Here is a 14,458-nt window from a genome sequence, read left to right on the forward strand (position 1 = left end):
CACGGAGACTCCACACACACAGACACCAGCACCAGCGACCCCCGGCAGGAACACGCAGACTCCACACACACAGACACCAGCGCCAGCGACCCGCAGCAGGAACACACAGACTCCACACACACAGACACCAGCACCAGCGACCCCCAGCAGGAACACGCAGACTCCACACATACAGACACCAGCACCAGCGACCCCCAGCAGGAACACGCAGACTCCACACATACAGACACCAGCACCAGCGACCACCAGCAGGATCACGCAGACTCCACACACACAGACACTAGTCCATCGAACCCCAGCAGGAACACGCAGACTCCACACACACAGACACCAGCGCCATTGACCCCCGGCAGGAACGCAAAGACTACTCACACACAGACACCAGCACCAGCGACCCCCAGCAGTAATGCACAGAATCCACACACACAGACACCAGCACCTCTCACCCACAGCAGGAACACGCAGACTCCACACACACAGACACCAGCACCAGCGACCCCCAGCAGTAATACACAGAATCCACACACACAGACACCAGTACAACCCCTAGCAGGAACACGCAGACTCCACACACACAGACACCAGCACCAGCGACCCACAGCAGGAACACGCAGACTCCACACACACAGACACCAGCACCAGCGACCCACAGCAGTTATACACAGAATCCACACACACAGACACCAGCACCTCTCACCCACAGCAGGAACACGCAGACTCCACACACACAGACACCAGCACCAGCGACCCCCAGCAGTAATACACAGAATCCACACACACAGACACCAGTACCTCTCACCCACAGCAGGAACACGCAGACTCCACACACACAGAAACCAGTACGACCCACAGCAGGAACACACAGACTCCACACACACAGACACCAGCACCAGCGACCCACAGCAAGAACATGCAGACTACAGACACAAAGACACCAGTACCTCTCACCCACAGCAGGAGAACGCAGACTCCACACACACAGACACCAGTACCTCTCACCCACAGCAGGAACACGCAGACTCCACACACACTGACACCAGTCCCTCTCTCCCACAGCAGGAACACGCAGACTCGACACACACAGACACCAGCGACCCACAGCAGGAACACGGAGACTCCACACACACAGACACCAGCACCAGCGACCCCCGGTAGGAACACGCAGACTCCACACACACAGACACCAGCGCCAGCGACCCGCAGCAGGAACACACAGACTCCACACACACAGACACCGGTATCAGCAACCCACAGTAGGAACACGCAGACTCCACACACACAGAAACCAGTACGACCCAAAGCAGGAACACACAGACTTCACACACACAGACACCAGCACCAGCGACCTCCAGCAGGAACACGCAGACTCCACACATACAGACACCAGCACCAGCGACCCCCGGCAGGAACACGCAGACTCCACACACACAGACACTAGCGATCCCCAGCAGGAACACGCAGACTCCACACACACAGACACCAGCGCCTACGACTCACAGTAGGAACACACAGACTCCACACACACAGACACCAGCACCTCTCACCCACAGCAGGAACACGCAGACTCCACACACACAGACACCAGCACCAGCGACCCCCAGCAGGAACACACAGTCTCCACACACACAGACACCAGCACCAGCGACCCACAACAGGAACACACAGACTCCACACACACAGACACCAGTACGACCCCCAGCAGGATCACACAGACTCCACATACACAGACACCAGCACCTCTCACCCACAGCAGGAACACGCAGACTCCACACACACAGACACCAGTACGACCCCCAGCAGGATCACACAGACTCCACACACACAGACACCAGCACCAGCGACCCACAGCAGGAACACGCAGACTCCACACACACAGACACCAGCGCCTACGACTCACAGTAGGAACACGAAGACTCCACACACACTGACACCAGTCCCTCTCACCCACAGCAGGAACACGCAGACTCCACACACACAGACACCAGCGACCCACAGCAGGAACACGGAGACTCCACACACACAGACACCAGCACCAGCGACCCCCGGCAGGAACACGCAGACTCCACACACACAGACACCAGCGCCAGCGACCCGCAGCAGGAACACACAGACTCCACACACACAGACACCAGTATCAGCAACCCACAGTAGGAACACGCAGACTCCACACACACAGAAACCAGTACGACCCAAAGCAGGAACACACAGACTCCACACACACAGACACCAGCACCAGCGACCCCCAGCAGGAACACGCAGACTCCACACACACAGACACCAGCGATCCCCAGCAGGAACACGCAGAACACGCTGGCGTTGTGTGCTTCCGCAACGCGATCCCTTCCCTTCTCTCGGAACATGTCAACACCGTGAGAAGCCGAGTCAACGCGCCGGGGCATCACGTGCATTTTCATTAATTCTCGTTTTTCTCGTTTTCTGCGGCCCCGGGTTCTCGCCTCACAGGAGGTGTCCGCTCCACCCCCCCGGAGACCGAAACAATAGCCCGGGTTCTCCAGGAACAAGGTGTTTGCTTTCGGGCCAACAGGACGTCGTAACCTCCTGCCAGAGGTTATAAAAAGACGATTCCGCGCGTCGTCTGCATCTCAGCCGGCGGATCGTCGCTCTCGTCTCGTCTCCCGGCCCCACGATGCGGTTCCGAGCGCTCTGCGCCGCCCTCTGTAAGTCCGACCCCGCCCACGCCAGGTTTTTCCCGTCGCGACCACGCGTGACGAGTAAAAAAAAGAGAGAGAGTCCGGCTCTTCGGCCAGCGGGATCTCCGCCTGAGCCCCTCCGTGCCTCCGTCGTCTTTGTCGTCGATCCGTCGATCGATCCAAGTGTATCGGGTCTGCCGGGTACCGTGGGGGCACTGTGAGTCCGTGGAGCCGCGGCGTGGAGATTTCGGCTTTTGACGACCCGCTTGCGCTTTTACGCCTGTCGGGATGTCGCGCCCTCGCCGCTGCCGCCTCAGGTCGGGCCCCCCCCACCCCACCACTGAGGGGGACTCGAACCCGCGTCTCCGGCGTCCCTCAGCAGGGACCCGGCCCGTGGAGCTGAAGGGAGATCTCCCCCCCCCAGCCCGGCTGGTAAGCCGGCTCGCCCAGCCTGCGATGGCTTTGCTGTTTTTATCGTGTCGTTTAATAGACACATCTGGGAAAAAATAATTAAATTTATAGCCCATTTATTACCTCTGGGGAAATTTCGCCTCCATCAACCCAAAGGGTCTAATAGTCCTCCCTCCCTCTTTAGTACTTCTTGAGGTGGAAAATTGAGCGGAAATTGAAATTGAAATTCGAGAAACAATCTGAGGAAACAAATGACGTCGGTGACGTCACGAGCTCCGGCGGTGAAATGTGTTTGTGTTGGGTTTTTTTTTTCCTGTTTGTGTCTGTTTTTTCTCCTCTCGTAACCCGTTTCTGATCCTCTGGTTGTAGTTGTGAGCTCTTTATACGTTTCATTACCTGCGTGACGGTGACGCCGACTGCAGATCAGACCCGACACGGGGGCGCCGCGTTACAGTTCTGACTGTACTGGAATTGGGGTGGGCGCCGGGGCGCTCTGACGGGCTGTACCACCTCTGTCCTCCACCCCTCCACCCCTCTGACGGGCTGTACCACCTCTGTCCTCCACCCCTCTGATGGACTGTACCACCTCTGTCCTCCACCCTTCCACCCCTCTGACGGGCTGTACCACCTCTGTCCTCCACCCCTCTGATGGACTGTACCACCTCTGTCCTCCACCCTTCCACCCCTCTGATGGACTGTACCACCTCTGTCCTCCACCCTTCCACCCCTCTGATGGACTGTACCACCTCTGTCCTCCACCCTTCCACCCCTCTTATGGACTGTACCACCTCTGTCCTCCACCCTTCTTATGGACTGTACCACCTCTTTCCTCCACCCTTCCACCCCTCTGACGGGCTGTACCACCTCTGTCCTCCACCCCTCTGATGGACTGTACCACCTCTGTCCTCCACCCCTCCACCCCTCTGATGGGCTGTACCACCTCTGTCCCCCACCCCTCCACCCCTCTGATGGGCTGTACCACCTCTGTCCTCCACCCCTCTGACGGGCTGTACCACCTCTGTCCTCCACCCTTCCACCCCTCTGACGGGCTGTACCACCTCTGTCCTCCACCCCTCTGATGGACTGTACCACCTCTGTCCTCCACCCTTCCACCCCTCTGATGGACTGTACCACCTCTGTCCTCCACCCTTCCACCCCTCTGATGGACTGTACCACCTCTGTCCTCCACCCTTCCACCCCTCTTATGGACTGTACCACCTCTGTCCTCCACCCTTCTTATGGACTGTACCACCTCTGTCCTCCACCCTTCCACCCCTCTGACGGGCTGTACCACCTCTGTCCTCCACCCCTCTGATGGACTGTACCACCTCTGTCCTCCACCCCTCCACCCCTCTGATGGGCTGTACCACCTCTGTCCCCCACCCCTCCACCCCTCTGACGGGCTGTACCACCTCTGTCCTCCACCCCTCTGACGGGCTGTACCACCTCTGCCCCCCACCCCTCTGACGGGCTGTACCACCTCTGTCCTCCACCCCTCCACCCCTCTGATGGGCTGTACCACCTCTGTCCCCCACCCCTCCACCCCTCTGACGGGCTGTACCACCTCTGCCCCCCACCCCTCTGACGGGCTGTACCACCTCTGCCCCCCACCCCTCTGACGGGCTGTACCACCTCTGTCCTCCACCCTTCCACCCCTCTGATGGACTGTACCACCTCTGTCCTCCACCCTTCTTATGGACTGTACCACCTCTGTCCTCCACCCTTCCACCCCTCTGACGGGCTGTACCAGCTCTGTCCTCCACCCCTCTGATGGACTGTACCACCTCTGTCCCCCACCCCTCTGATGGACTGTACCACCTCTGTCCCCCACCCCTCTGACGGGCTGTACCACCTCTGCCCCCCACCCCTCTGATGGACTGTACCACCTCTGTCCTCCACCCTTCCACCCCTCTGATGGACTGTACCACCTCTGTCCTCCACCCTTCCACCCCTCTGATGGACTGTACCACCTCTGTCCTCCACCCTTCCACCCCTCTTATGGACTGTACCACCTCTGTCCTCCACCCTTCTTATGGACTGTACCACCTCTGTCCTCCACCCTTCCACCCCTCTGACGGGCTGTACCACCTCTGTCCTCCACCCCTCTGATGGACTGTACCACCTCTGTCCTCCACCCCTCCACCCCTCTGATGGGCTGTACCACCTCTGTCCTCCACCCCTCTGATGGACTGTACCACCTCTGTCCTCCACCCCTCCACCCCTCTGATGGGCTGTACCACCTCTGTCCCCCACCCCTCTGATGGACTGTACCACCTCTGTCCCCCACCCCTCTGACGGGCTGTACCACCTCTGCCCCCCACCCCTCTGACGGGCTGTACCACCTCTGCCCCCCACCCCTCTGACGGGCTGTACCACCTCTGCCCCCCACCCCTCTGACGGGCTGTACCACCTCTGCCCCCCACCCCTCTGACGGGCTGTACCACCTCTGTCCCCCACCCCTCTGACGGGCTGTACCACCTCTGCCCCCCACCCCTCTGACGGGCTGTACCACCTCTGTCCCCCACCCCTCTGACGGGCTGTACCACCTCTGCCCCCCACCCCTCTGACGGGCTGTACCTGGGTCTTGTCTTTCAGTGCTGGTTCCGTCCTGCTGCTTCGGTAAGCGAGCCGGACCGACCCGCTGCCCAGCTAGCTGTCGCCCCTTCAGCTGGCGGCGCACAAGTCCTCCAGTCCACAAGGAGGCGCCAGACCAGCACTGGGGACTTCTTCTTCTTGTTGGGGGTGTTTTTACATCTCCTGCTTGGTCAGAAACAGCCAAGGGTCTCACATCCAGATAAGCAGTAACTGAGTTTCGTGAGGCCATCAGCGGCTCGGGTTCGAGGACAAGCGGACTGTCGGGTCCAGACTGGGGCTTTTCATTTTAGTTGCCCTCTCTGTAGGTCAGGGGCCGTGAGACCAACTGACTGACCCCTCCAGGACCAGGAATGGACACACTGACTGACCCCTCCAGGACCAGGACTGGACAGCCCTGCTGCAGACACACACACTGACTGACCCCTCCAGGACCAGGACTGGACACACTGACTGACCCCTCCAGGACCAGGACTGGACACACTGACTGACCCCTCCAGGACCAGGACTGGACAGTCTATTTTAACTATCACTCGACCAATCCTCGCCTTCCAATTGGTCACGTGACAGATGAGGGCCGGTCGTTTGAGATTGACTGCTGGGGAATGTAGTTCAGACCACAGCTGCCATCTTGTCCAAACCGACCGAAAGTGCCCCCAGTGTAAAAAGCGCCAACGTGTTTTTCTCTGTTCCAGAAAACGTTGCAGATTTCCATCCACTGGACATACGCGCGAGCAAAACTTGCGAGCTGTACTCCGCTCTGCTCTACTGTGGTAAGACTCATCTTTATCCTTCTAGAATTAATAATAATAATAACTATTACACTCATATAGCTCTTTTCTGGACACTCTGCTCAGAGCTCTTTACAGGTCATGGGGATCCCACTACCGCCACCAGTGTGCAGCTCTTTACAGGTCATGGGGATCCCACTACCGCCACCAGTGTGCAGCTCTTTACAGGTCATGGGGATCCCACTGCCGCCACCAGTGTGCAGCCCCACCCGGATGATGCTCCAGTCCTCTCCCCACACACCAGCTATCAGTGGGGAGGAGAGCAGAGGGATGAAGCCAGTTCAGAGAGGGGGGTTATTAGGAGGCCATGATGGGTAAACACCAGGACACTGGGGTAACACCCCTACTCTTCTCGAGAGACAACCTGGGATTGTTCATGAGCACAGAGAGTCAGGACCTCGGTTTGACGTCTCATCCGCAGGACGGCGCCTGTTTACAGTCCAGTGTCCCCGTCACTATACTGGGGCATCAGGACCCACACAGAGCGCAGGGTGAGAGCGCCCCCTGCTGGCCCCACTCACACCTCTCCCAGCAGCAGCCTCAGTGTTTTCCCAGGAGTCTCCCCTCCAGGTACTGGCCAGGCTCACACCTGCTGGGCTCCGGTGAGGGTGTGTCCAGGGTCAGCAGGGAGTTTCAGGGTGACATTGTCGATCCCGTCCCTGACAGAGCACGGCTACATTCGGATGTACAGCGCCAACTACGGCCGCACCGATCACTCCACCTGCAGCGAAGGCCGGCCCCCCCAGCAGCTGGCCAACGCCCAGTGCTTCCTGCCCAGCACGCTGGCGGTCATGTCCCAGCGGTGAGCTCCCGCCGAACCCCGACCTCCTGCCCCCCTCGCATAACATCACATCACTTTATGGGCCATGTACAGTTTCTTGCATGAGGAATGTGTCTTTTCGCAGACCCCAGCTTGCTCTCCATGAGAGAGAGAGACAGACAGGGAGAGAAGCTGGGGGTCAGAGCGCAGGGTCAGCCATTGTACAGCACCCCTGGAGCAGTTGGGGGTTCAGCGCCTCGCTCAGGGGCCCAACGGAGTAGGATTCCTCTGCCGGCCGCGGGATTTGAACCAGCAAACCCGTCCAGCCACAGGCGCAGACCCTGAGCCGCAGAGCCCACCGCTCCGCCCAAAACGATCGATAATGACATTCGCAGTAGATTTAAGAAGCCCACGACCGCCCGCGCAGGGACTTGAACCCTGGACCCCCCCAGATTAAAAGTCTGATGCTCCCTCGACTGAGCGATCTGCGCTCTGGAAAGCATACGGCACCTGGTATTCCCAGGCTTGTCTCCCAGCCAAGTACTAACCAGGCCCCGGTCCCGCCTAGCTGCCCAGATCAGACGAGATCGGGCGCGTTCGGGGTGGTGTGGCTGTGAGCGACACCAGCCTGTTCCTCGCAGCCCCGTGGCACCTGGGATCTGGTCCCCACAGGCGATTTCTCAAAGAGTCAGGTGTGTGGTGTTTGGGATGGAGACAATCACTGCTTTTTTCGAAACCGTGTCAGTGGTATCTGGTCACCACAGGCGATTTCTCAAAGAGTCAGGTGTGTGGTGTTTGGGATGGAGACAATAACTGCTTTTTTCGAAACCGTGTCAGTGGTATCTAATCACCCAAGGGGATTTCTTACTCTGGTCTCCTGCAGAGAGTCAGGTGTATAGTGTTTAGGATGGAGACAATAACTGCTTTTTTCGAAACCGTGTCAGTGGTATCTGGTCCCCACAGGCGATTTCTCAAAGAGTCAGGTGTGTGGTGTTTGGGATGGAGACAATAACTGCTTTTTTCGAAATAGTGTCACTGGTATCTGGTCACCCCAGGCGATCTCTAAAGGCAGTTCCTATATTGGATAGCAGGTACTACTATGACTGAGAAAGGCTTATCCTGATTTAACACAATACCTGTGTTAATAAACGTTTTGCCCTCTTCTACTTGTACTACAAAACGTAGCCTACTGGACCCCTCCTTGCCTTCCAGCATATCTCCCCCACACTGGTATTGCTCGCCACGCAGAGCACCCCGTCAGGTGTCCGCCCCTGAAACACGCGATCGCCGTACTAAACCCCCGTGAAACGTGACAGTTGGCCGCCCGTTCTCCCGCAGCTTCCTGATTTTTGTAGTTCCGGACTGCAGGCGGAGGGGAACTACAAACCCCACCATCGTGGCAAGGCTATCACGCCAGGCTGCGAGTGTGAAAGGTGATGATAACCGCTGTCCTGCGCTGTTGTCACCCCTCAGGTGTGACGGCACGAAGCAGTGTGAGGTGACGGCCACCAACGATGTTTTCTCAGACCCCTGTGTAGGCACCTACAAGTACCTGGACATCAAGTACGTCTGCAGCCCTTCCAGTGAGTCTCCCCACCTTAATACACACCACTTTACGCAGCCATTTTGGAGAGTGTTTATAGTTTATAAACCCTGTAAAAAGAGTGCAGCACTTTTCTGGACACACCACATACAGTGCTTTCCAGGTCCTGGGGATCCCACTACCGCCACCAGTGTGCAGCTCTTTACAGGTCCTGGGGATCCCACTACCGCCACCAGTGTGCAGCTCTGTACAGGTCCTGGGGATCCCACTAGCGCCACCAGTGTGCAGCTCTTTACATGTCATGGGGATCCCACTACCGCCACCAGTGTGCAGCTCTTTACACGTCATGGGGATCCCAATACCGCCACCAGTGTGCAGCTCTTTACAGGTCCTGGGGATCCCACTACCGCCACCAGTGTGCAGCTCTGTACAGGTCCTGGGGATCCCACTAGCGCCACCAGTGTGCAGCTCTTTACATGTCATGGGGATCCCAATACCGCCACCAGTGTGCAGCTCTTTACACGTCATGGGGATCCCACTACCGCCACCAGTGTGCAACCCCACCTGGGTGATGCTCCAGTCCTCTCCCCACACACCAGCTCTCAGTGGGGAGGAGAGCAGAGTGATGGAGCCAGCTCAGAGAGGGGGGTTATCAAGAGGCCATGATGGGTAAAGACCAGGGGGGTAATTTGGCCAGGACACTGGGGTAACACCCCTACTCTTCTCGAGAGACAGCCTGGGATTGTTAATGACCACAGGAATCAGGACCTCGGTTTGACGTCTCATCCGCAGGACGGCGCCTGTTTACAGTCCAGTGTCCCCGTCACTATACTGGGGCATCAGGACCCACACAGAGCGCAGGGTGAGAGCGCCCCCTGCTGGCCCCACTCACACCTCTCCCAGCAGCAGCCTTAGTGTTTTCCCAGGAGTCTCCCCCCCAGGTACTGGCTCCAGTGGGGGGGCTGCCAGCAGGGCGAGACCACTGTTCGCTTGCAAACCTATTCAATTCTGAAATAGACATTTGGAGGCTCTTTAATTGCGTGAGACTACAAGCTTATTAAGTAAGAGGCCCTCAAAGCTACAGCTTAAAAGTCTCTCACAAATGTGCAGCAATCAGATTTAATAATGTAGACAGATCTGTCCATCCTGGCTCGTATACGAGTGTACGATCAGTATAAATGGGTTTAAACAGAGACGGACACTGAGCAGTCTAAAGCATAGTGCTGTCCTAGAGGAGCCTCTGTCTCATGAATTCCAGTTACCCTCTCGGCACGCGGATACGGATCGGGGATTTTGAAAGGAGCCCGTCGAGACCATCAGCGCTCGCCAGCAGACACACGCTGGCTGCGATAGTAAAGACCCGTTCCCTCCCTCTCTCTCCCTCTCTCATTCTGCTCGTTCTCTGCTTTCCCAGAGAGAAGCGTCACTTGCGAAGGAGGGACTGGCGAGCTCGACTGTGGTAAGAGAGGCCGATGATCAGTGTTGCACAGGGACCATAAGAGTGTCGGAGCGCACAGAGATGAGAGGCTATTCAGTCCCATCTGCCTGCAGAACAGCTTGTTCCCCTCTCCTACCCCTCTCTGTGTACAGTAGAGCCTCCTGTCCTGAGAGAAGCCAGGGTACCAGCTTGTGCCCCCCTCCCACCCCTCTCTGTGTACAGTAGCGCCTCCTGTCCTGACTGGAGGAGCTCACCCAGCTGTGTCTGGAGAGAAGCCAGGGTATCGGCTTGTTCCCCCCTCCCACCCCTCTCTGTGTACAGTAGCACCTCTTGTCCTGACTGGAGGAGCTCCTCCAGCTGGTGGGATCTTGACACGGGACACAACCCATCATCCTCTCCTCCCCCCCTCCTCTGCAGGGGACAAGGCCATCCGGATCGGCGATGCCAACTACGGACGCCGGGATCGCTACCTCTGCAGCAGCGGCCGGCCCGCAGACCAACTGACCAACGTCCAGTGTGTCCTGTCCAGGACGCTCAGCCTCCTGAGGAAGAGGTCAGGGGCGTCGCTCAAACCAGCCACTCTGCCAGTCACATCAACCAATCCGTCAGTCACCCAATCAATTCAAACTGATCACTTACCAAATCTGAATCAATCAGTCATTCCATCAGGCAGCTGATCCATCTATCAATCAGTCGGTTAAACAGATCTATCAATCCACTCATCAGTCAGCAGGTCTACTGATCACCCCATCAATCAGCCAACCACCTTATTAATCTATCGATCCAATCCAAATCTAATAATAGATCAATTATTATTATCAACTATCAACAAGTCAACTACGCTGCCAATCAATGTTATTCTGATCGATGCGCCTTCCGATGCTCAGGGCATTGTCAGGGTACTTTGTATTCAATTGTACATTAAAAACAAGGACAACAAATACAGATATAAACCAGGACAGACTGTGCATACACAGACATATATTCCTCAAATAAATCCTACAACAGAACGAGTTACAGGTGGGAGGTCACGTCACCTCTGCCCCCGAGCAATTCGATAGCAGGAAACGAGAAAGGTATTCACACCCCCCCCCAGGACGAAATGTGCTGTAACTAGTGGAACTATATGTGCAGGACCCATGTTTCCCGGGGGGCTGTGAAAGGAGGCAACACCAGTCCTTCAGTAGTGGGATGAGTTCAGGATTAAGGTCCGAGAGCTGCAGGGTTTCCTGACAGCTCTAGGACAACTCTCAAGGGCCTAAGAGTTAGCTAGCTATAGAAATGTGCAGAACGCTGAAACTACCACTTGACACTGTCCATTTCGAAGACCATCCTCCGGGACCCTGGATCGGAGAACGAGGTCACCCTGCCAGGACAGGGACACAGGTGCGCTCGGGGTACAGAGCGGGGAGCCCCCTCTCCTGCAGGAATGGCCCCTCGCGTTACACAGCCGCTGCCAGTCGAGCCCGGCAAAAAAAACAGCGGCGAACGATCAACCCCGTGAAACACGATAGTCGTCCATCAGTTGTCCCGCGGCTCCCTGGGATTTGTAGTTCTTGTAGGCTTGCGGGAACTCCAAGTCTCGGTGGGGTGTCCCCTTGCGCGGTTCTGCCCACTAGCTCCTGATAACGGGCTGCTCGACCCCACAGGTGCGACGGGAAGACACAGTGCAAGGTCCCGGCTACTAACGACGTGTTCTCGGACCCCTGCTTCGGCACCTATAAGTACCTGGACGTCACGTACACCTGCAGCCCGTGGTGAGTACGGCTTCCAGCTTCCTGACTCCGAGGCAGACCTCAGTATACCACCCGCAGCACACAGGTCGCATGGCACCTGTCACATGACACGGGACACAGGGGTCGCATTAGAAACCGTCACATGACACGGGACACAGGGGTCGCATTGGCACCTGTCACATGACCTGGGACACAGGGGTCGCATTGGCACCTGTCACATGACTCGGGACACAGGGGTCGCATTGGCACCTGTCACATGACCTGGGACACAGGGGTCGCATTGGCACCTGTCACATGACACGGGACACAGGGGTCGCATTGGCACCTGTCACATGACCTGGGACACAGGGGTCGCATTGGCACCTGTCACATGACACGGGACACAGGGGTCGCACTGGCACCTGTCACATGACCTGGGACACAGGGGTCACCTGTCACCTGACGTCTTGTCACAGTAACACATGAAAGCACAAGGGAGAGCAGCAGGCTGACGCACTGCTGGTAAAAGACATTTCCAATCACACAACAGAGCTGAGCAGCACCTTGATCTGGTTACAGACGTGCGCCGGAAACCGAAACTGCGCCCCACGATGAAGACGACTTCTCCACGGGACCTCTGTCACTTCCCAACGCTTCGCTCGACCTCTCCCCCATCACTTCCCAGTCCCAGCCCCCCCGTCCCGGACCGCAGCGAACCTCAGGCCCGGCCCAGGCCCGGGGGCACGACTGCTTGGAGATGCAAAAGCAAACGTGGCTCATGCTGTCTCCACCAGACCCTCCCTCTCTCCTTCCTTCCACAGTGAGGACCCAGCCTGCGGTTAAAGACCCAGGCTGCTTCACGGCCCGCTGGGCGTTCAGGGGTGTGAACAGCGGATCAGAACCACTGAAACAACACAAGAACTGAAGCAGGATCTGACTCTGGAAAGAGACAGGAAGACTTCTAGAGGAAACTGCCCCCTTCCTCAAGAGCCCAGATCCCTGGAGGTGACAGATGGGCTCAGCTCGTTTAGTTCAAACAGCTGAACGTGTCTCAGTGCACCAAACACACCCGCCTCACCCTCGCCAGCGGCTTCTTCCAGCCTCACTGATGAACCTTCTCGCGGTTTCTGTCTATAGAACCTGCTTTCATCTCTTCATCTCCTCTCTGCAATAAACGTGCTCTGTCCAGTGCTGTCCCCGACTGGAACTGTGTCCATAACACCGTCTGCACACTCCAGTACATGAACACTGCACTGAGAGAGAGGGGTTCATACACACACACTGACTGGACACTCCAGTACATGAACACTGCACTGAGAGAGAGGGGTTCATACAGACACACTGACTGGACACTCCAGTACATGAACACTGCACTGAGAGAGAGGGGTTCATACACACACACTGACTGGACACTCCAGTACATGAACACTGCACTGAGAGAGAGAGGGGTTAATACACACACACTGACTGGACACTCCAGTACATGAACACTGCACTGAGAGAGAGGGGTTCATACAGACACACTGACTGGACACTCCAGTACATGAACACTGCACTGAGAGAGAGAGGGGTTCATACAGACACACTGACTGGACACTCCAGTACATGAACACTGCACTGAGAGAGAGGGGGGTTCATACACACACACTGACTGGACACTCCAGTACATGAACACTGCACTGAGAGAGAGGGGTTCATACAGACACACTGACTGGACACTCCAGTACATGAACACTGCACTGAGAGAGAGAGGGGTTCATACAGACACACTGACTGGACACTCCAGTACATAGACACTGCACTGAGAGAGAGGGGGGTTCATACAGACACACTGACTGGACACTCCAGTACATGAACACTGCACTGAGAGAGAGAGGGGTTCATACACACACACTGACTGGACACTCCAGTACATGAACACTGCACTGAGAGAGAGAGGGGTTCATACACACACACTGACTGGACACTCCAGTACATGAACACTGCACTGAGAGAGAGGGGTTCATACACACACACTGACTGGACACTCCAGTACATGAACACTGCACTGAGAGAGAGAGGGGTTCATACAGACACACTGACTGGACACTCCAGTACATTAACACTGCACTGAGAGAGAGAGGGGTTAATACACACACACTGACTGGACACTCCAGTACATGAACACTGCACTGAGAGAGAGGGGTTCATACAGACACACTGACTGGACACTCCAGTACATGAACACTGCACTGAGAGAGAGAGGGGTTCATACAGACACACTGACTGGACACTCCAGTACATGAACACTGCACTGAGAGAGAGGGGGGTTCATACAGACACACTGACTGGACACTCCAGTACATTAACACTGCACTGAGAGAGAGGGGGGTTCATACAGACACACTGACTGGACACTCCAGTACATGAACACTGCACTGAGAGAGAGAGGGGTTCATACAGACACACTGACTGGACACTCCAGTACATGAACACTGCACTGAGAGAGAGAGGGGTTCATACAGACACACTGACTGGACACTCCAGTACATTAACACTGCACTGAGAGAGAGAGGGG

At 56.8% G+C, this 14,458-nt stretch overlaps 1 protein-coding gene across 2 annotated transcripts; it reads left to right on the forward strand.

The window, feature by feature from the left end:
• The first annotated feature begins 2,463 nt into the window (after positions 1-2,463).
• Positions 2,464-13,093, forward strand: LOC148812570 (L-rhamnose-binding lectin CSL3-like). Of its 2 annotated transcripts, XM_088908594.1 has the most exons (9): positions 2,464-2,678; positions 5,658-5,681; positions 6,350-6,427; positions 7,112-7,247; positions 8,679-8,788; positions 10,163-10,207; positions 10,604-10,739; positions 11,836-11,943; positions 12,481-13,093. In XM_088908594.1, coding segments are annotated over exons 1-9 (669 nt in total). In that variant the 5' UTR covers positions 2,464-2,647; the 3' UTR covers positions 12,482-13,093. The 2 variants fall into 2 exon arrangements, with proteins under 2 accessions (XP_088764720.1, XP_088764717.1); XM_088908591.1 differs by lacking the exon at positions 12,481-13,093 and having other exon boundaries at positions 11,836-11,947.
• Positions 13,094-14,458: the final 1,365 nt, after the last annotated feature.

The sequence above is a fragment of the Atractosteus spatula genome (genome assembly GCF_055471065.1).
Source record: "Atractosteus spatula isolate fAtrSpa1 chromosome 10 unlocalized genomic scaffold, fAtrSpa1.hap1 SUPER_10_unloc_2, whole genome shotgun sequence".
NCBI lineage: Eukaryota > Metazoa > Chordata > Actinopteri > Semionotiformes > Lepisosteidae > Atractosteus > Atractosteus spatula.

What these genes read in the sequence shown, in the direction of transcription:
- LOC148812570 (XM_088908591.1), top strand. Translation starts at nt 2,648, where the DNA reads ATGCGGTTCCGAGCGCTCTGCGCCGCCCTCT. An exon ending in GGTTCCGTCCTGCTGCTTCG is followed by an intron (nt 5,682 to 6,349) that starts GTAAGCGAGCCG and finishes TCTCTGTTCCAG; the next exon opens with AAAACGTTGCAGATTTCCAT. An exon ending in CTCCGCTCTGCTCTACTGTG is followed by an intron (nt 6,428 to 7,111) that starts GTAAGACTCATC and finishes CGTCCCTGACAG; the next exon opens with AGCACGGCTACATTCGGATG.